The sequence below is a fragment of the Cucurbita pepo genome, chromosome 1 (assembly GCF_057944985.1).
Source record: "Cucurbita pepo subsp. pepo isolate OVF chromosome 1, ASM5794498v1, whole genome shotgun sequence".
NCBI lineage: Eukaryota > Viridiplantae > Streptophyta > Magnoliopsida > Cucurbitales > Cucurbitaceae > Cucurbita > Cucurbita pepo.
In genome coordinates, this window is record NC_141798.1 from 16584326 (window position 1) to 16604439 (window position 20114).

The following is a 20114-nucleotide window of genomic DNA, read 5'->3' on the forward strand; positions in this document are numbered from 1 at the left end:
GTCCCACTAGAGAAAAAATGTTGCATATGTTGACAGAATAGTAGGGTTACTTATGTTTTTTTTTTTTTTTTTTTGTTAGAAAACGACGATTTGACAACATTTTAAATGAGATCTTAACTTACAAAAAGTCATCTTACGAGAAAGGTTGTAGTAAAACATTTGTATCCAATCTATAATCGATTTGGTAAAATAATCCACCGCTAGCCGATATTGTCCTCTTTGAGCTTTCCCTTTCGGGCTTCCTCTCAAGGCTTAAAAACGGGTATGCTAGAGGAAGATTTCTATACCCTTTAAATGGTAGTTTGTTCTCCTCCCCAACCAATGTGGAACATCACAAAAATAGTGTCGATAAATTACACGGAGATAACAACCAATGTTGACACTCCCACTCCTTGAAAGAGGAAGAAAATAACGATAGAAATGGAGATGGTGAGGTGGGTTTGCAGGGTTGACACGAGTCGATCTCTATTTTTCATTCCTCACTCTCGTCGGGGTTTCTCGTCCTCTACTCGAGTTTTTATTTTTTATTTGGATCATCCCTATATAAAATAAAAATAGTAATTTAAAATATATCTTATTTTGGTCTAAAAATATAATATGAAAATCGTTGCTTTTCAATAATATTGGTACAGAAAAACAAATCTGTGCTGCCAGAAAACTCGAGACCTCGGACACGCCTGCTGAATTCACTCATATGAACAAACTGAGTGAGCAAATGTTTAGGGTTTAAGGGTTTTAACAAATCCTCTTCTCTGCATTTCTTCTCAGTTCCTACTCTCTTCTCTTCTTCTAGACATTGGATTTTCCTTTCACTCGTCGGCTTCATCAATTGCATTAGTTTCAGCTTCTATATAACATGTACGGCGATCCTCAACAGTTTCAGCAGCACCAGCAGCAGCCCAATCAGCATCCTCATGGCGGGGATTTCCCTAGAGGCCCGCCCATGATGAGGCAACCGTCTGCTTCTTCAACTACACTCGCTCCGGAGTTTCAACATCACCATCATCCTCGCCATCCCTCTGGCCCTGCTCCTCCTCCTCCTTATGAAGGTGAACTGTCTTTTTTTTGTTATTTATTTTATGGAATTGGGAGTTTTTTCTGCGACTCAAATCGTTTTGGACATTGGGTTGGTTGCTGTATTTCTTGGGGTGTTGTTAAGTTTGTCAGCTGGGTATTCGACGTGTGGTTTAACATGTAATGTTGTACCTACAGGAAGAATTATACTGAAGGCGTAAAATTGATTGTGGTTTTCATCTTTGTATCATCGTTTTATGGTCTGAACTTCACTTCATTTTCCCAAAAAGGAGCAAATGCTTTCGATGTTGAATTATTTAGATAAGGTTTTCTATTGCAGACAAAAACCTTTGAGAAAGTGAAGAGTTTGCCATTTTGTGGGGACATTTTGCACGGGAGGGATGGTAGAATCTTTAAAGGATTTTAGAGGTTAGGTGAGGAGCTTTGGGGGTCGATTAGATTTAATTTGTCTTTTTTGGAGTCCTTCAATCACGCTTTTTGTAATTTCCAGCTTAGTCTTGTTCTTTTGGATTGAGATTTGTTCTTGTAATTAGTCTTGAGTTTTGTTTTTTTTTTTTTTTTTTTTTTTTTTTGTTGGTAGACTTGTTTTTTTTGTATGTTCTTGTACATTCGTTCATTTCTCTCGATGAAAACTCTATTTGTTATTGAAAAAGAGAAAAACCCCACTTAGAAGGATGCAAGCCATTCCTACATACAATAGCTTTGTACCACAAAGCATCGGGCTCCATGAAGAACTGTTTAGCTAGCAACGCCTCAGTACATACTCTCAAGCTCCCGATCCCTAATCCTCCTTGCTCCATTAGCTTCACCACCTTCTCCCACCTAGTCAAGTGAGAACCTCTTCCTCATCAACCCCTTTCTGCAATAAACTTCTCATCACTCTCCCAATAAACTTACTTGCAGACACCAGAATCTTGATCAAGGAAAAGAAGTAATGGGGGATCCCACTGACCACTAATTAGATGAGTATAAGCCTTCCTTCTTTAGAGAAAAAGACATTTTTCCAATTAGAAAACTATGTCTTACTCTTGTTCGAAATAGGCCTCCAAAAAGGTGGCTCTCTGGGAAGGGTACTGACACATTCTTTGTTATCAATGTTTATAGAAGGAAGTGTGTAGGAGGGAGGGGGATTAGTGTCTGGTGTTAATAATACATGCATATGTGGGCATGTAGTTAGTCAGTATTATGTGTGGGAATCTTGGGGATCTATAGTTGTACACATGAGAGATAAAATGCGTGTTTGGTTTAGACTAAAGTACTCTGATAGAGAGAGAGGAGGTACCCTCTTATTTCCCAATCTTCTATTTAGAAACCTCTTTTGAAATATTGAATTCTGAAAAGAAAATTCCCTTCGATTGTATATCTATCTTTTTATTTCATGCCAATTTAAGACCTTCAAACTATGATGGATGCAACACTTCTCTAGATGACGAAGCTAGTGTTTGATTGTGCAACACTTCTATCTTTTTGTTTTGAGCACACGATTTAAAACTGTTCAAAAAAATTTCAATTGTGCAAAATATATTATTATGAATAATAAGATAATGAGAAATCTAAGCAATTAGAGTATTGCTAGAGATTTAAGAGAGAAATGAGCATTTTCTTAGTTTCTTTATTAAATGAAAAAGGACTTGAGATGTAACGTGCATGCCTCAGTGTGCCTTTGCATCAAAGAAGTGAGGCGCCCTTGTCTTGCTTTTTAAAACGTTGGTCCCACATGCCCCAACATGCCTTGCACACACGTTTGATGTGGCAGGAAAACGCCTCTAGGACATGCTTGGGGATATTGACTTTTTTCAAGATTTCTTTATTATTGTTTCTTCTGTTTCTAATGAGTCCAAGATATATTTGTTGCAGCCCATGGGGATAGTTTTGCTGCAAAAAGAATGAGAAAGCTTACTCAAAGGAGGGCAGTCGATTATACTAGTACTGTTGTGCGATACATGCAGGTACACTTGTGTATGGACTTGACATATCTTGTCTTCTGGCATAGCTCTTGTTCTGAAATCGAGGCTTTGGAGTAAATAGGCTGTATTAAGGCTACTGTTAAGCATAATCCAGATAAGAATGTTAATTCTATTTGGACTATTTGACTTCCACAGAGCTGAGAAAAGATCTTTTGGCATTGGAGAAGATGCAACCAGCTGTCTAGATAGATAATTAACTGAAAAATCACCAAAAAATACTTAAGCTTCTCTTCCTTGCGACTTACTTTTCTCCCAATCTTAGCTTCTGCCAAACCCTCCAACAATGACTTCTTTCTTAACAAAATTAAAAATTGTATCTTGTTTCAGTTCTTCCTCTATAATTTTGTGGGGTGGGGACAGACATGCCTTTTAGTTTTATGACTATTATGCTTTGATTTTTAATTTTTTATAAAAATTTTCTTCCTATTTCTATTTTGGTCATGTAGCTTATAATATATTAGTTGATCTGCAGCTTCGTATGTGGCAACGAGATTCAAAGGAAAGGACTGTATTGCAATCAACTCCAGCAGCAGCTATTGATGTCAGTGATATTTTTAGTCTTTGAGAAAATAATTGTTGAATTGAATCATTGTTGTAATCATTTTTGCCCACTTGTCTTTTAAACTTGCATCAGCGGCAGTTATGTAATTTTTTTACTATAGATTTATTTTCTGAAAGAATTAATTTTTAGTTTACTAGCCTTTGTCTTATTTGAATTCTTGATGCAGATGTTGCCTCCAGCTGCTAATTCAGATAATCCATCTACGAGCTTTGCAGCAAAGTTTGTCCATACGTCGATCAACAAAAATCGTTGTTCAATTAATAGAGTGTTGGTAAGTTCTACTTTTCTTATTAGGGGTAAGCAACAAAATTTGTAGTCATGAGAAAGCAAGAGAAACAACAAGAAAACATCGTTTTCTTGCTTTCTTCAAGTCGTCGAATTGTTCTAGAATGCCTTTATCTCGCAGGTATAGTTCCTTCCTTTTTTTGGTCAGAGAAGGCAAAAGACTTGACCTACAACTGTATGTCTAGGAGATTATAGATGATTTTTTACTCCAGTTATTATCCATCTTAGTTGGTACTAGCAGGAAGTAATCAAGTCCTTGGTTAATCTGCAACTTATATTATGGGCTTAGATTTGTAAATTGGACTCTTCTGAAAATTAAATAGAGTAGCAGTTACATTACATCAAAGATTTTTAGAATATCAGGACTTCCTTCATCTCTTCGTGAGAAAGATAGTATTTTCTGGCATTCCATGACTTTCCTCCATCTCATTAGTGTTCAACATTTCTGTGTTGTCTTCCTTGTTTTCCAAAGTGGACTCCCACAGGGAGACGTCTTATTACAGGCTCACAAAGTGGAGAATTTACCCTTTGGAATGGACAGTCGTTCAATTTTGAAATGATTCTTCAGGTATATGGATTCCGTAAGTAATGAAATTGCATAAAAATGAATGATAAAGGATTTCTTGAACATCGTCATTGGCAGGCTCATGATCAAGCAATTCGGTCTATGGTATGGAGCCACAACGACAACTGGATGGTGTCTGGTGATGATGGGGGCTCAATAAAGTAATTTTACCCCAATAAATTGGATGTATTGTAGGGTTTTTTTCACAATTTCACAACCAATTCCTTGTTTTCTCTAGAATAGATTTGTTGAGCAAGTAATCATTTCATATTTAACGTTTTTGAGCAGGTATTGGCAAAATAACATGAATAATGTGAAGGCGAATAAATCTGCTCATAAAGAATCAGTTCGGGACTTGAGGTAGTAAATAATAGCCTTTTTTTAAATACATTCCTCTCGCATACTACTGTTTTTGATAGATAAATCTTCTTGAATCACAAGATCTACTAAGAATATTAAGACAACACGTCATAGGGGTGAAGTTACAACCTGCCGATAAATCAACAATCTTGTACTATAGAAAACAAAGGAAAATTCTGAAATTCTACCCACAACAGAACCACACAGAAGCTAAAGATTTCACGAGGGAGAAAAAATGTGAGGGGTGGGGTTTCTAGTGCTTTTGGCATGGTGGGAGCTTAAAATAGACTGGACCTAAACTATGGTCCAATTCTGATCGTTTAATTTGATTCTTCCAGCCACTGGGAACCTTCTCTTCCACAATTATCTCTAATCTAGAGGTCCTGATATTTTTTCACGAATGCACATCTAAAGAGGCCTACTTCTTTTTATTGGTTTGGCTGATCATAATGAACTTGTTTTAAACAGCTTTTGTACGACAGATTTGAAATTCTGTTCCTGCTCTGATGATACTACAGTCAAAGTTTGGGACTTTGCTCGGTGCCAAGAAGAGCGTTCTTTGTCTGGTAATGTGCTTTGCATTTTCTTTATATGGTTTATTTCTAATTGTTTTAGTTGGAATGCTTGCTTAACGATGATATACTATCCTATGCCGTTGTTCTTTCTTTTGAGAAAAAAATGGCATGTGCATCTTATATATTTTTGGGGCTTCTTTTTATATTGTTATTATTATTACAATTACTACTGCTACTGTTATTTTTTATCATCTTTTTTCATAAAAGTCGAAGTTTTCATGGAGAAAAGAACAAATATACAAACAAGTGCATAAAATTTTTTGGGGCTTCCTAGATTGAAATTTTTTTGCCAGTTAACATGTGATACATTTTCCATTTTGGGAGTCTTCTTGACGTTTTGCATCTGATGTTAGATGGGAAGGTATCTCTAGGTTTGATAATTTTGTTAATCTGTAAATTCTCGCCTAATATTCAGTTAGAGTTACTAAATATTGGTCAGGATAATGGTATGCTTGTCGGAAGTTTCCTACCAAGTATATGATTGAACAGCTGTGACTTGTGATTGTTAGTTCTAGATGCATGTTTAGCTCTTTTTTAGGTCTTATTATTTTACTGTGGATGACTGGAAGCAACATGTAAATGAAAATTGAGAAAATTCTTACATCCAAATACTTGCAAATTGTTTCTTTAGCTATTGGATTTCAAAAATACCAAGTTTCATTAATGGTATGAAATATAAATACCAAAAATGGGGAAGAGCTGCCTGTAAAGGAAGTTAATAAACATTTCCAATTAGCCAATAGAGATGGTAGGCTATAACTATGTAAGTAAGAGGAATTTTTGCACCTAGAGAGAGCCAACAAAGATATAGGTTTAAAAAAATTGGATCAACGAAAGTAATTTTCTATGCTAGTCATACTTGCCTCAATGCTAGATTTATATGGATGGTGTTGTAAAGTTATCGATACAAATATATAGATTTTTCAATAGATAACATCATAATCTCTACTTCTTTAGCTGTTGGCTCCTGTTTTTGAAGCAGTGATTGGCTAGGCATATGATATGAACCAAGACATCTCAATCATGTAATATGAACTTCAAGGAAAATGTGAAAAAAATATTGTTCAAACTACCACAAGACAAACTCAAGTTGCAATTCATGCTACTTTAAAGAAGAATCGAGTTTCATTATTCTTGGATGGTTACAAATTTTGGGTGGATGATAATTTAGAGTTATGATGTTTTACTAATGTATTTTAAGACTTTTTATTTATTTTAAGGTTACTTTTGCGCAGTAGCTAATTATGGTCATCAAGTATGAAGGTTAAAACTTTTGAATGCCTTATGGAAGGTCAATGGTTTCATTTTGAGGCTATATAAAGCCATGTATGCTGTCTTTGTAAGGCCGACTTAAAAATGTGGTAAAATGAGTATTTGTGCTTTATTTTAGCTCAGGGCTAAGTTTCTTTGCTATTTTATGTAGTTTAGGCTGCATGTTTAGAATAATTCAAGCTTAACTTGATCCATCTTGCTTGTGAAGTGATTTGAATCTCTGGGGTGCTTGAATATTTAGATCTAAAGGTTTTATTCTTCAATAAAGTTGTTAGATCAAATTCTCAAGAGTTACAATTATTTGGAATGAAATCAAATTGATGGGAGGGTTTTAGCATTTGTGAACTTGGGATTTGCATATCCAGAGAGCTTATGAGGGTTCTTAGATTCAACAAGCTAGGATTACCATATCAATATATTTAGATATTTTGTAATTGATTGTCGCAAGGTACATTTCCTTATGTTACTGGGTCAACAAAATTCACAGGTGTGGTTGGACTACTCTTCATGCTTGTCACATTGGATCTGTTATGTGTTCGGTTTTGGTTGTTGTCGAAGACGCACTTATTATTCGATTCGTTTGTTAAGAATCTTTGAAGTAACCCAGATTTTCTGTTTTGAACTCAGGCAGGCCATGGGTGGGATGTGAAAAGTGTTGATTGGCACCCCACCAAGTCTCTTCTAGTTTCAGGTTTCTGCCTTGTTTTAGGAAATTTTTTCCCGATCTTTCCGTGAGTGATCTTGAAATATTTATTACTCTGGTTGAAATTTTATCAGGTGGCAAAGACAACCTTGTAAAACTTTGGGATGCAAAATCCGGGAAAGAGCTTTGTTCATTGTGAGTTCAATATCTAGTTATAAAAAACTAACATTAATGCGGAACTAATTTGTGAGGAATGATGGTTGTGCTTTCAGTCATGGTCATAAAAATACAGTACTAGGTGTCAAATGGAATCAAAATGGTAACTGGGTGCTGACTGCTTCAAAGGATCAAATCATTAAGGTAATTAATTTCTCTAATTTATGGATATTAATATCTTCTTATTCTCTCTTCCGTTTATGTAGTTTTGTGTTTATTTTTTCTTTTTCAGCTTTATGACATCAGGGCTATGAAAGAACTTGAGTCGTTCCGTGGGCATAGAAAGGATGTGACCGGTAATTGATTACAGTTATAGAATGTTTCATTGGATGGGGATAGTTTTTGAACTGACGATCCACATTTAACATTATTTCAAGTGGTACCTTTATTTTCTTTTCATTCACTTGGCTGCTCCGGCTCTTCGTTAATGTACTTTTGTTTATTTAATTAATTGATTAACATGCAGTTTATAATGAGAATATTGTATCTCACTTGTGGTCTGAGTATTTTTGGTAAATTATTTGTGTTGGTTCAAAAAGTTTTTTCTCTAAGGTTTTGAGTACCATTTTAGCATGCATAAATCTTTCATTTAAGGTTTTCCTTATCATTTGTGGCACATCTAATTGAACATCTAAGGCTAGGATTCTTCATGAGTTTGGAAACCTGACATCTTGCCTCATGTTTAGCTGAGTCGGTCAATTTTAATGTTAGAATCTTACTTTTATCAAATTGAACCCTCAAATCCAAGTTAGAAGACCACCATTAGAGACCCACCAATAAATTAACCAAAATTCAGCGTCCAGAATCTATGCCAGAAATTATTCAAGCCCAGGCACAAAAGCACCTACAAGAGTGTCTACACATTTTGCCACAAATTGATTAAAGAAAAACTACTGGATGGTATTAATCTCATCACTTGTGAAGTTCGTCGTCCAATTTGGAAAAATTGAAGTTTTAAGCTCAAATTTAACATACTCAGCTAATATAAGGATAAAATAAATATTTCCTTTTATTTTATTTTCAAGATCAGTACCAATATAAAGGTGATTTTCCTTTTATCTTATCTTGAAGGCAAATACTGATATTAAGGTGATTTTTTTTAACAGCATTGGCCTGGCACCCTTTCCATGAAGAGTATTTTGTTAGTGGGAGTTTTGATGGCTCTATATTTCATTGGCTTGTTGGGTATGTTTGTGCTTTAGTTTCAATTTCTTGTATTGTATATAATCTATGTTGTTTACGGTTGGGAATAGTTTTGTTTTGGCTTTGGAAGGAAGAGGGATAAGTCTTTGGATGAAGACTATTATGGTAAAAAAAAGAGTTGTTTGAGATCCCTCTTCCTCATTCTTTATTTCGTGGTGGTTGATGTTCTTAGCCATGGCTACAGAAATAGAGATACGAGTGTCGTTGATTTTCACATTTCACATGGTTGAGAATTCATCTTTCTCATATAGTGTTTATTGATGATACGTCAATGTATTTGATAGAATTTCAAATTTCTTTTGAACATGCCTCTTGAAGATAGTCACATTGTTGGATTGATCCTTGAGATAATGCTAGGATTTCCATTTTTCTATATTGTTTCATTTTATTGTGATTTAATCTTGCTTGGTGTATTAATACAATTAATGATTACAATGATTTAAAGGTCTTGAATCTCATTTCATTATACGATTTTCTTATTTACAGACATGAGACTCCTCAGATTGAAATTACCAATGCGCATGATAATAGTGTGTGGGACCTCGCATGGCATCCTATTGGTTATCTTCTGTGCAGGTTTGTATAATTCTGGATTCAGTGCTCTGGATTTGTGCCTCTTTACTATTGTCAATTTTGTTGGAACGTTTGTTTTAATAGGTTCTCATCCATTTGTTATTAAAAGAAAAAAAAGGCTCCAATCCTTCCTATAGCTCCTTTGTATAGAATAATTTTGCTACCCTGCAAATCTAGCAGTATGTTATTCATTTCATGTTCTCACACAAACCACACAAAATATCTCACACTGAAAGGTGAGCTTTATTAATTAACTTCTTTCCAAATAAGGGACCACTTGTATCACCAATGGCCGGACAATCAGTATATCTATTCCTCACGTAGAGCATGGAAGAATATGCTTTAAATGGAGTATCTTGTTGGCGGAAATCATGCTCGCCTTTAGCATGATGTGGATGGTGGTCAGGCTTCCTTACGCTGTCTTCCCTGGTTTGTAGTGCCAATCAACATTGAAACATAGTTCTATAAAGGAAACATGGAAGATTGACACAAGTTCATGGGATTTGGGGCTCTGAGGATATTTTAAGGGGAAGAGATTCCGATATAGGCAGCCTTGTCACATCTCCTCCCCACCTAAGAAGCACGAATACGGATATGAGACACGAACACGAAACGACATGGACACGATGACAAATCAAGGACACACTTATTAAAATATATATTAAGAAGGAAATTCGAATTCTGTTTTCTGTTTTCAAAATCTGTTTTCTGTTTTCTTCCTACTACACTATTCTGTTTTAAGGTAGCATGTAGATCAATGCCTTCTTGTCAGCTGTTCCTCTGTAGTGAGGTAACTATATGTGTTCTGATGAATGAAGGATGTTTTCTTTTGCAGCGGTAGCAACGATCACACAACCAAGTTCTGGTGTCGAAATAGGCCAGGAGACACTGCTCGTGATAAGTTTAGCACAGGTGAGCTCTATTGAATACCTAAGATTGAGAACATGTGCGGATACAAGCCTTGTTTATTTGGGTTTTGCTTGAGCAGGCCTTAGCTAAAACTTAGCGTCATTATTGATTTGTACATTCTGTGTATAGTGCATACGTAATCTAGCATTTGTACTTTTGTCCTAGTATGTGAGAAGAATTGATTTGCATTTGGAAATGTCATCTGTTTTTAACTTCACATGTTTTTTTATTAGGTTACAATGAGCAAAATCCTGCTGGTTCTGCTCGTATGACTGGTAACTTTGCAGTACCTGATGGACCTACTTCGCCCGGACCATTTCCACCTGGGTTGGCTCGAAATGAGGGAACCATTCCTGGCATTGGAGTTGCAATGCCCTTATCTGACACTGCAGTAATGGGAGAACGTAAGCAGCCACATCAAATTTCAATGCCAATAGGGGCTCCTCCCCTCCCACCTGGTCCACACCCTTCTCTTCTTGCTGCCAATCAGCAGCATCCTTTTCAACAAAATCCTCAGCAGTTCATGCAGCAGCAGCAGCAGCAATCTCAGCACCACCAGACCCCACAAATGGCCCCATTGCCCATGCAACCTCAAAATTTACCGCAGTTACAACCTCCTTCACATTTCCCTTTGCTTCCACACCCAAATTTACCTCGACCACCCCAGATGCCTACAATGAATATGCCTTCACAACCTGGATCAATGCCTTCATCAGGACCTGCCATGCCTGGTCCCATGGTATGCTATTTTGCTACTTATTCTCTTCATTTATTTTTTATTTTGAAATTATGGAGTTTTAAATCAAACAGTCAATAGACAAGTTTAATTTTTTAGTTTGATAACATCTTTTAACCGTTCATTATAAACTTATGAATAATTTCTCGTGTTCATTTTTTACATTATTGTTTTTATCATAATCAAAATAAATTGAAGATGAATAGGAAAAGAGGTAGAGCTACTTCAATTTTCTACATTTTGTACCAAATATAAGACAAAAGTTTATATTACCCACATGTCAGAACCGTCAAATTTGCCTCTCTGTATTCCAATCATAAATTCTAAAGCAACTTTGAGATTGCGCATATCCCTAGCAGAAAAAAATATACATGGACTAGATGAACCCGTGTTCAAAAATTAAAAAGAACTTGTGTATATTGTGTATTGATTTTCAAGCATGAGCTTTTGTCAATTAAAAAAAATATATTATTGTTGTTTTGTCAAACATATCAATTAGCTAGAATCATGCTCAAAAAAGTTGTTTCATGCTGTAATTAAACTCGAATCCATGAAATCTTTCAGGCTTGAAAATTGTCTTTGAAAAAGGACAGATGTGTGAAACCTTCGGATGGGATAGCACTTTTTGAACTCTTTTAAAATGGAATTTATTCTAAACATATATGTACTCAATATCTAAATTTTCTACTTTGGATGCTTTTTTAGACCTGTTGCTGTACTAAGTTGCAGTCAAAAAATTTGAATCTATTTTTCATGATTTTATGCATATTGGATATTTGAATTCTTCTAGCATCTAATAAGTGAGATTTTTGGTAAAAAGTTAAATGATCTTGTGCATTTCGTGGATTTTATTCCATGAAAAAAACATAAATTGAGTGTAATTATTTAGGGTGAACTCGTGGTAAATTCTAAACATGTGAAGAAATATAATGCCAAGATTACTCGTGGTAATACCCCAAGCAATCTTGCTGCCAAGAGTTTTTTTTAATTTATTTTTTATTTTTTAATTTTTAATTTTTATTTTATTTTATAATGATTTATGAAGTTATGGATAGTCGGAAGGGATCAATACCATTAAGTTGAAGTATTGAAGAAACGTTTGCTTCATGATTTGTAAATGGACCTTGAATCTTGCAGTTTAAACTTTGGATATACCATCGAATAAGTTTCTTATACGTTCTATTGATCTAATTTGATCTCTCCCATGATAGACCTCTCCTTTCTCTTCCTATAACACCCTTTTTCCTCTTGTGACACAAGGGAAAGGGACAAAGACTAAATAGATCCAAACTCATTCTCTGAACACTGGCCTTTCTTATTCTTAAGTTTGGGGGTACTGGCCTCTCGTGGCTTTTGGATCTCCAGTTCAACCATGTGATTTTTTAATAAAAAAGGCAGTAAGTAATAGTTTGGGATGAGTTATCGATGACTGCTGACTGGTCCTTTTGAACAATGACGTGCATGAACTTCTGCCTGTTAGAATTGTACAAATGGCATTGTGTGATTTCTTACCCCACCCCCCCTTTTCTTTTGAAGGCCTGATGAACTTAACTATGCTTATAGGGGATGCAAGGATCCATGAATCAGATGGTTCCTCCCATGCAACAAAACCATTTTATGGGCATGAATCAAATGCACTCTGGACCTATGCCTACTAGTGGCGCTCCACCTTCTGGTCAAGGTTTTCAGAACAGCTTAACAAATATGCAGGGCCCATCAAATGCGTCTAGGGCACCAATGTATCAACAGGGTGGTGCATTTAATCGAACACAGGCTGGGCAAATGCAAATGACGCCAGGGTTTAATCCGTACCAGGTATGGTTATGACAGTTATCGTTATCACTAGTATCTTCATTCGGCTATCAGTTTTCCATCACAGAGAAAACTTAATTGGAAGTGCATTTAAGCATTAAACCTTGAGCCTGTTAAATGTGTATTCTTATTTATGACACTGTAATTGAAACCAAAATCTAGGCTGTATTGTTCAACGTTGTCCTGATAGGCGGTTCAAATGGGATAATCCTGTTCTACAACTATAACCAAGGCTAGTATACAGTATGTCTTTTAACCGTGGGGGGAATAGGATTCATCGAAAGAGTAAAATAGAGAAGGCAGACGAATGAGTTTTTTTTTTCCCCCATTTCCTAGTAACACATTATGTATTGGCAGCATAGCCCTCAACCAATCTCGAATCTGAATTCGTCTTTTCTGAATGTGTGAGGTGTTAAACAAGCTGATGATATTAGACGGTTAAAACAGGTGAAAGAGTGAGAATAGAGGAAAATGCAATCTAATGAGGGCAAAAGAAATAGAAAGATGGGGAATTTGAAGCTATGAGCATGCATGAATAATATCTATAAGCTTTTGTTACTAGTGAAGTTAATGGCATCACGTGCATGATCATTTTCATGGTTGCAAAACTGATTGACAACCTAAATTATTGAAACAAGTTACTCTGTCGAGTTTGTTTGCTGCAACATTGTGGTAATTTAACTCATGGAAGATTGATAACACTGGGTTGGTATCATAGTTTAGCAGTGCACAAATATTTCAATGATTGAATGGTGTTCGTACGCATGAATATTCTTTTGTATTATGGTCGTTCTTGGAACTTTTCTTATTAAGCGTATCTGATTTCTTGAATATTCTGTTTTCTTCTTTGATATTTCAATTGAATGCTGTTTGTATGCATGAATATTCTTTTGTTTTATGGTCATTCTTGGAACTTTTCTTATTAAGCGTACCCGATTTCTTGAATATTATGCTTTCTTCTTTGATATTTCAATGATTGAATGGTGTTCGTACGCATGAATATTCTTTTGTTTTATGGTCATTCTTGGAACTTTTCTTATTAAGCGTACCCGATTTCTTGAATATTCTGCTTTCTTCTTTGATATTTCAATGATTGAATGGTGTTCGTATGCATGAATATTCTTTTGTTTTATGGTCGTTCTTGGAACTTTTCTTATTAAGCCACCCGATTTCTTGAATATTCTGCTTTCTTTGATATTTCAATGATTGAATGGTGTCCGTACGCATGAATATTCTTTTGTTTTATGGTCGTTCTTGGACCTTTTCTTATTAAGCCACCCGATTTCTCGAATATTCTGCTTTCTTTGATATTTCAATGATTGAATGGTGTTCATACGCATGAATATTCTTTTGTTTTATGGTTGTTCTTGGAACTTTTCTTATTAAGCGTACTCGATTTCTTGAATATTCTGTTTTCTTCTTTGATATTTCAATTGAATGGTATTCGTATGCATGAATATTCTTTTGTTTTATGGTCGTTCTCGGAACTTTTCTTATCGAGCCGCCCGATTTCTTGAATATTCTGCTTTTTTCTTTGTAGTTCGGCGGTCAACCTGGGATGCCTCCACCGCAACCACCAGGCCCCCCGCCTCATACCCAGACGCCTCAGTAATCCATCCACCATCTACTGTGTGCAACTGGAGAAAAAGCCCCTTTCCCTTTCCTATGTTACGTTTCAAAATATCCGGAGTTTGCTGTGAAGATGTGTTTTAGAGGTTCCCTAGAGTATTTGCTGTTGATACAGAGAAACTAAACCTTTCCCTCCCTTAGATTTTAGTTTATTTGAACTTTTCAAAGTTAATTTTCATGTATTTTAGACGAGGAAAACCTGTATGTGACATCATTATAAGTTTCATTTGTGCATATTTTGCAGATTGAGGGGAGAGTAAGAGTTATATATATTCACACATCTTGAGTTGTCAAAGTCCGTAGTGATTCTAAGCACCTCGACTACCCTTACAAGACCTCGGTACAAAACGAAGGAATTGAAATGAAGACACTAGGTGAAATCAAGGTGGGCGGGATGAGTTGTTCACGCTTGAAAGTTAGTATTCTATATATATATATACACACACACACACATCTTGAGTTGTCAAAGTCCATTGTGATTAAAGCACCTCGACTATCCTTACAAGACCTCGGTACAAAACGAGGGAATTGAAATGAAGACACTAGGTGAAATCAAGGTGGACGGGATAGAAGCTGGCCTGTCCGCCCTGCTCAAAGCCTCAACTCAACATTTAACTGCAAAATCTAAACAGTTTAAACAAAAGGGTTTCCAAATTTATAAAGGCTACATAATTTGATCAAAGCCCATGGAAGTCCAAAGGGGCTGCCCCAAGCATTCTCGCAGGCGCGGACGACAGCCCGCACAAGCCAATGCGCACGCCTTACACCTGCGTCTGCACGTCCTTGCCGCCGCCGCCGCCTTCTTTTCAAATTTGATCCTTGGAAAAAGAATTTTGGATATTACAAATGATATTAGAGCCAGGTTTCAATCCCAGGACCTGTAGGTTATAGGTCCACCACGCTTCTGCTGCGCCACTCTGGTCCTTTTTATAATAGTCCAAGGTCATTGCTAACAGATATTGTCCACTTTGGCCCGTTACGTATCGCCATCAGTCTCACAGTTCTAAAACACGTCTATTAACGAGAGATTTACACACTTTTATAAGAAATATTTTGTTAATTATGTACTTGTTGAAACAATAACAAGCCTCAGGCCGAAATTACTCGCAACCACTTCACTACTACTAAGCACAAGAAAAACACTATTATGTAGAACTTGATTTCTTAATGAATCTGCCAAAAGTTCCACCATTTTGTATTTTTATTTCGATGTGAAAGAATTGGGTTCAAACTCAGAAAAAAAAAAATGTAGTAGGCTGAATTTGCAAGTCTCGGAATTAAGTTTGGGAGGGTTAATGAGGGCAAACACGAAAACTTTCTAGTAGACTGAGAAACGAAACATTTTTTGTAATGGTGTGGAAACCTTTCCGTAACAGACACGTTTTAAAATCGTGAGATTAACGACCATACGTAACGAATCAAATCGAACAATATCTGCTAGCAGTGGCCTTAGACTGTTACATTTATTTTTTAAAAATTGAATTTTTATATTCTTTTAAAAATTGAATTTTTATGTTGACAATTTGAAAGTGTTCATAGCTAGTTAAAAATTCAACTAATACACCCATTATTAATAATATTTAAATTGGTCATAAATTATTAAAGTCAACCCATTTTTGTAGTTGGATTTAAGCCTTAGGTGACCTTTTACATGTATTAACTATTTAAATAAATAAATATTAATTGGTGGGTCCCTCAACCCAAGCCACCGCTTATAACTCACTCGTTTATTCCTCAACAGTTATTCTACTACTTCGAAACTCACAGTTTAATGATCTGTTTCACTCTCCGATCGGGCGATAAGCTGCTTCAAAAATTGATAAAAAGGGAAACAACCCAAATCACCTTATAAAAAGAGGTCGGAGTAAACGAAACAGCCATGAAATTTACCTCGAATCAAACGTCGTTCTTCCTCTCATTAAATTTATTTCATGCTCGGGATCGCTTTTTAAAAGAAATAAAAAATAAATAAACATTGATGTGAGGAACAAGAATAATGGGTAGAAGGAGGCAAATGAGAAGCAATTTCAATGTGTGTTCCTTTTTATAAAGATTTTGATGATATATTATATGCTTTGGTAGGGCCCATTTAAGACATTACAATCTTGGTGGGGCCTCATCAAAGATTTTCATGTTAGGATTGTATATATATACATACATATACATACATATACATACACATATATAATAGCTATATATATATATATATATATATATATATATATATATTTATTTATTTATTTGATATTTAGACTATTTTAGAAGATTTTGACTATCCAAAAAATATATTATCATCTCCTATCATCACTTTTATTTGCACTTATATAAAAATAAATCAAATCTAATTAATTAATTCTTATAAGGTTTGACATAGAACTATTAAATATTTAGAATATGTTTGAATAATAAATAAAAAAGAGGTTTGAATTTTTGTTAAAAATGGTGAATTTTATTAAGATATTTAATTAATAATAAAAGTCGTAGAATAATAATTAATAATAATTTATCGATCAAAATTAAAATAATTATTTTTAGAGATTTTAAGAAATAAAGTAAAGTTCGAGTAAATTAAATTTAAAGAATTATGAATTAAAATATATTTAATTAAATTTATGAATATATTGAACTGTATTTAAATTTTTTAAAAAGATTTATTATACATTTTTTTAAATATAGTTTTTTTTAAGACCAATAAAAAAATTATAAGATAAAATTTAGTTAAATTATGAATTTGGTTTTAATTTATAAAATCATAATTAAAAATTTATATTAGTAAACTTTTTATTTTCTATTATTTTCAGATACCATATTAATATAAAATTTTAAATTATATCCTTTTTCAAATCTTTCTTGGAGATAACGAATTTTAAATTATTATTATTATTATTATTTATTTTATTTTTTTTTTGTTAAGGATATATTAATGTTAAATTACTATTTTGGTTTATCGAGAACCGATACCATGAGTCAAATTATGTCTTTGTGGCATTCCAAGATTTGGGATGACATCAGTTTGCGTAGCCTATGTTGTTCGGGGTTAAGATGATGAGATAAGATGTGAAGATGCATTTGATGGACTTTGGCTTAGTGTAGAGGGAAGGTCGAGTCTTATGATTTGGTTTAGAAGTTACAAGAGAGTGAACTTGCACGTACGAGTGGTGTGTATGACTTAACGAGCTTCGTTTATGCATAAATTGTGTTTGATGAGTGAATGAGAACCTAGTTTAAAGTCGAGCGAAATCGCAAAGCTGGATGAAAAATGAAAGTGGGGCTTTAGTTCCAGTGAAGTATTGTCATGAGCTGTGAGGTCCCACATTGGTTCGAAAGAGGAACGAAATGTTTCTTATAAGGGTGTGGAAACTCCTCCCTAGTAGACGAGTTTTAAGACCTTGAGAGGAAGCTTTTGAATGACAAACCTAAAGAGGACAATATCTACTAGCAATGTGCTTGAGCTATTACAAATGGTATCATAGCTAGACACCGAGCGGTGTGCCAGCGAGTATGTTGGGGGAGCTGTTACAGATGGTATCAGAGTTGGACATCGAAACTAGGTCCCCCAAAGGAGGTGGGTTGAAAAACCTCTTCCTAGTAAACACGTTTTAAAACCACATCCCTACCTGACAGTTATATGTAGTAAGTCGTTGTTGTTGTCTTTTGCTTACATTTCCATATAACACAAATTTCAATTCCTCAAATATTACTTTCAAGACTCTCTTTCGAAATCCCTCTGTCCCCGTTTTCTAAAACTTTATTCATGAACCGGGGCTAGAGGCTCGAGCATACGTCGCTTGCAAATAGGCTTAACTCACTTGTTGCTGAAAAGTGAGTGTCACACAATCACAAGTCTGCTGCTATCAAAGTGCGATTGTGACAAGTGCTAATATCGGTTAACGACGGGCTTAGGTCATTACATCATCATACGAAAATATATATTCCATTTTAGTCACGACGCAACCGAGTCAAATTAACCATGATGGGTATTATTTTATAATCTAATCTTATAATATTTTAAAATTAAAAAAAAAAAAAAAAAAAAAAATTGAGACGTCAAAATAGAATGATTATAAAAAAGAAAGGGAAGAAAATGGTAAGAGAAGTTGGTGGGGGGGGGGGGGGGGGATGTGGTTGTCCTAAAACATCAGAGGCAAACAGGCGCGCCCACGGCTGCTCGAAAATCAACCAACACTTTGATTTGGCAAAATCGATTAAACAATTGGTCAAGAGTCGCCCCCGTCTAAACCAAATCAACCTTGAAGATCCTCTCGATTCCGAATCAAATCTGTCGGATCTCGCTTTCCAACTGTCACATTCCAAGATTTTCCCTCCTACATCGAATCGATCTTCCCTCCTTCCATCCATAGATATAAAACTCCTTCGATTCATTCTCATTCTTATCAGTTCTCTCTCGATCTTCTTCTCCAATTCAAGTTCTCTGTCGCTGAAGAATCGCGATTCTACCAGCTATGGGTGTTGCTGTGGCTGTTGATGTTGAAACCACTCGGTTTCATGTTCTTGCTGTTGATGATAGCTTCATCGATCGGAAATTGATCGAGCGCCTCCTCAAAACCTCCTCCTATCACGGTATTAATCGCTCCTTCCTGTTTCTGTTCACGACTGGATGTTTTTTTTCTTCTCCGATTCACGACTGATCGGTGTTTGTTTGTTCTGTTTTTTCATTAGTTACTGCTGTTGATTCCGGTACCAAGGCCTTGGAATTTCTCGGTCTTGTTGAAGATCCTGATCTCGATGATGATGTTGATGATGAACAACACTCCAAACTTCCCCCCTCAATTCAAGTATGTAGCCCTAATTTTCTCTCTTGCCTCGCGATTTTTGTTCGTTTTTGTTTCTTCTGTCTCTAACTTGTTTGATCATTTCTGTTTTCAGGAAGTGGATGTGAATTTGATCATCACGGATTACAGTATGCCTGGAATGAGTGGCTACGATCTCCTCAGGAAGATCAAGGTTTGCCCTAATTTCTTTTTCCTCCTTCCGATTCTACAGAGCAATCAAAAGAATCGAATCCACCGAGAATCAATAACTAATCCGTGCGATGAAATTGCAGGAATCGAAATCTCTTAAAGACATACCAGTTGTGATCATGTCCTCTGAGAATGTTCCTTCAAGAATCAACAGATGCTTGGAAGAAGGAGCGGAAGAGTTCTTCCTCAAACCAGTTCAATTGTCCGATGTCAGGAAACTGAGACCTCATTTGATTAAAGAAAAATCCACAAGGAATTGATGAAGAAGAAGAAGATGAACAACTCCTCAACTAATTTTAATTTTGATTTTAGTGATTCTGTAAAGAATTAGATCCCAAACTGACTACCATTAGCAAATCCTACACACAAATTTTCTCGGGAAACTAACAGAAAATCAAAGAATGTATAGATCTGCTGCTCATTTTTGTCTCTGATGATTTTATTTATGAAGTAATTTTTTGTTTCCTCTCTTTTTCTTTGGATTATCATTGCGAATCATTGTAAGAACAATCAAAATTGTTGATCCCAGGAAAAAAAAAAAAAAAAATTCCTTAATTGATCATAATGCTAATTTGTGGATGATGAGTTGTTTTTAAAAATTAAATAATACAATAATTTCATAGAAAAGATACGCATATATTCTTTTTTCATAATTGTCTCTCCATTGTGTTGAAGGGGTGCCTTGGTCCATTAAAAAAAGAATCAAATTTCAATAAATATTTTTAAAATAGATATTATTCCAAATTTGTTAAATAATTTATAGATATCATATTGTATTTACTTATTTACC

At 35.2% G+C, this 20114-nt stretch overlaps 2 protein-coding genes across 3 annotated transcripts; both read left to right on the top strand.

The window, feature by feature from the left end:
- Window positions 1-622: 622 nt before the first annotated feature.
- LOC111807465 (flowering time control protein FY) lies at window positions 623-14637 on the top strand. 2 transcript variants are annotated; one of them, XM_023693203.2, is made up of 18 exons: window positions 623-1049; window positions 2893-2984; window positions 3475-3543; window positions 3731-3835; window positions 4322-4417; window positions 4493-4575; window positions 4703-4774; window positions 5243-5340; window positions 7253-7312; window positions 7399-7459; window positions 7537-7624; window positions 7713-7776; window positions 8587-8665; window positions 9170-9259; window positions 10092-10168; window positions 10399-10904; window positions 12465-12716; window positions 14254-14637. In XM_023693203.2, exons 1-18 carry the CDS (start codon window positions 857-859, stop codon window positions 14323-14325), a joined length of 2157 nt encoding a protein of 718 aa, XP_023548971.2. In that variant the 5' UTR covers window positions 623-856; the 3' UTR covers window positions 14326-14637. The 2 variants fall into 2 exon arrangements, with proteins under 2 accessions (XP_023548971.2, XP_023548980.2); XM_023693212.2 differs by having other exon boundaries at window positions 1035-1049; window positions 3464-3543.
- Window positions 14638-18453: 3816 nt separating this feature from the next.
- On the top strand, window positions 18454-19790 carry LOC111781504 (two-component response regulator ORR4). Its single transcript, XM_023662148.2, has 4 exons — window positions 18454-18923; window positions 19023-19138; window positions 19230-19307; window positions 19408-19790. Exons 1-4 carry the CDS (start codon window positions 18806-18808, stop codon window positions 19582-19584), a joined length of 489 nt encoding a protein of 162 aa, XP_023517916.1. The 5' UTR covers window positions 18454-18805; the 3' UTR covers window positions 19585-19790.
- Window positions 19791-20114: the final 324 nt, after the last annotated feature.

Excerpts from the sequence above, each read along its gene's own strand:
- LOC111781504 (XM_023662148.2), top strand. The coding sequence starts at position 18,806 with ATGGGTGTTGCTGTGGCTGTTGATGTTGAAACCACTCGGTTTCATGTT. Across the intron at positions 19,139-19,229 it reads AACTTCCCCCCTCAATTCAA|GAAGTGGATGTGAATTTGAT; the intron begins GTATGTAGCCCT and ends TTCTGTTTTCAG. Across the intron at positions 19,308-19,407 it reads ATCTCCTCAGGAAGATCAAG|GAATCGAAATCTCTTAAAGA; the intron begins GTTTGCCCTAAT and ends ATGAAATTGCAG.
- LOC111807465 (XM_023693203.2), top strand. The coding sequence starts at position 857 with ATGTACGGCGATCCTCAACAGTTTCAGCAGCACCAGCAGCAGCCCAAT. Across the intron at positions 4,418-4,492 it reads ATTTTGAAATGATTCTTCAG|GCTCATGATCAAGCAATTCG; the intron begins GTATATGGATTC and ends CGTCATTGGCAG. Across the intron at positions 10,169-10,398 it reads TCGTGATAAGTTTAGCACAG|GTTACAATGAGCAAAATCCT; the intron begins GTGAGCTCTATT and ends TTTTTTTATTAG.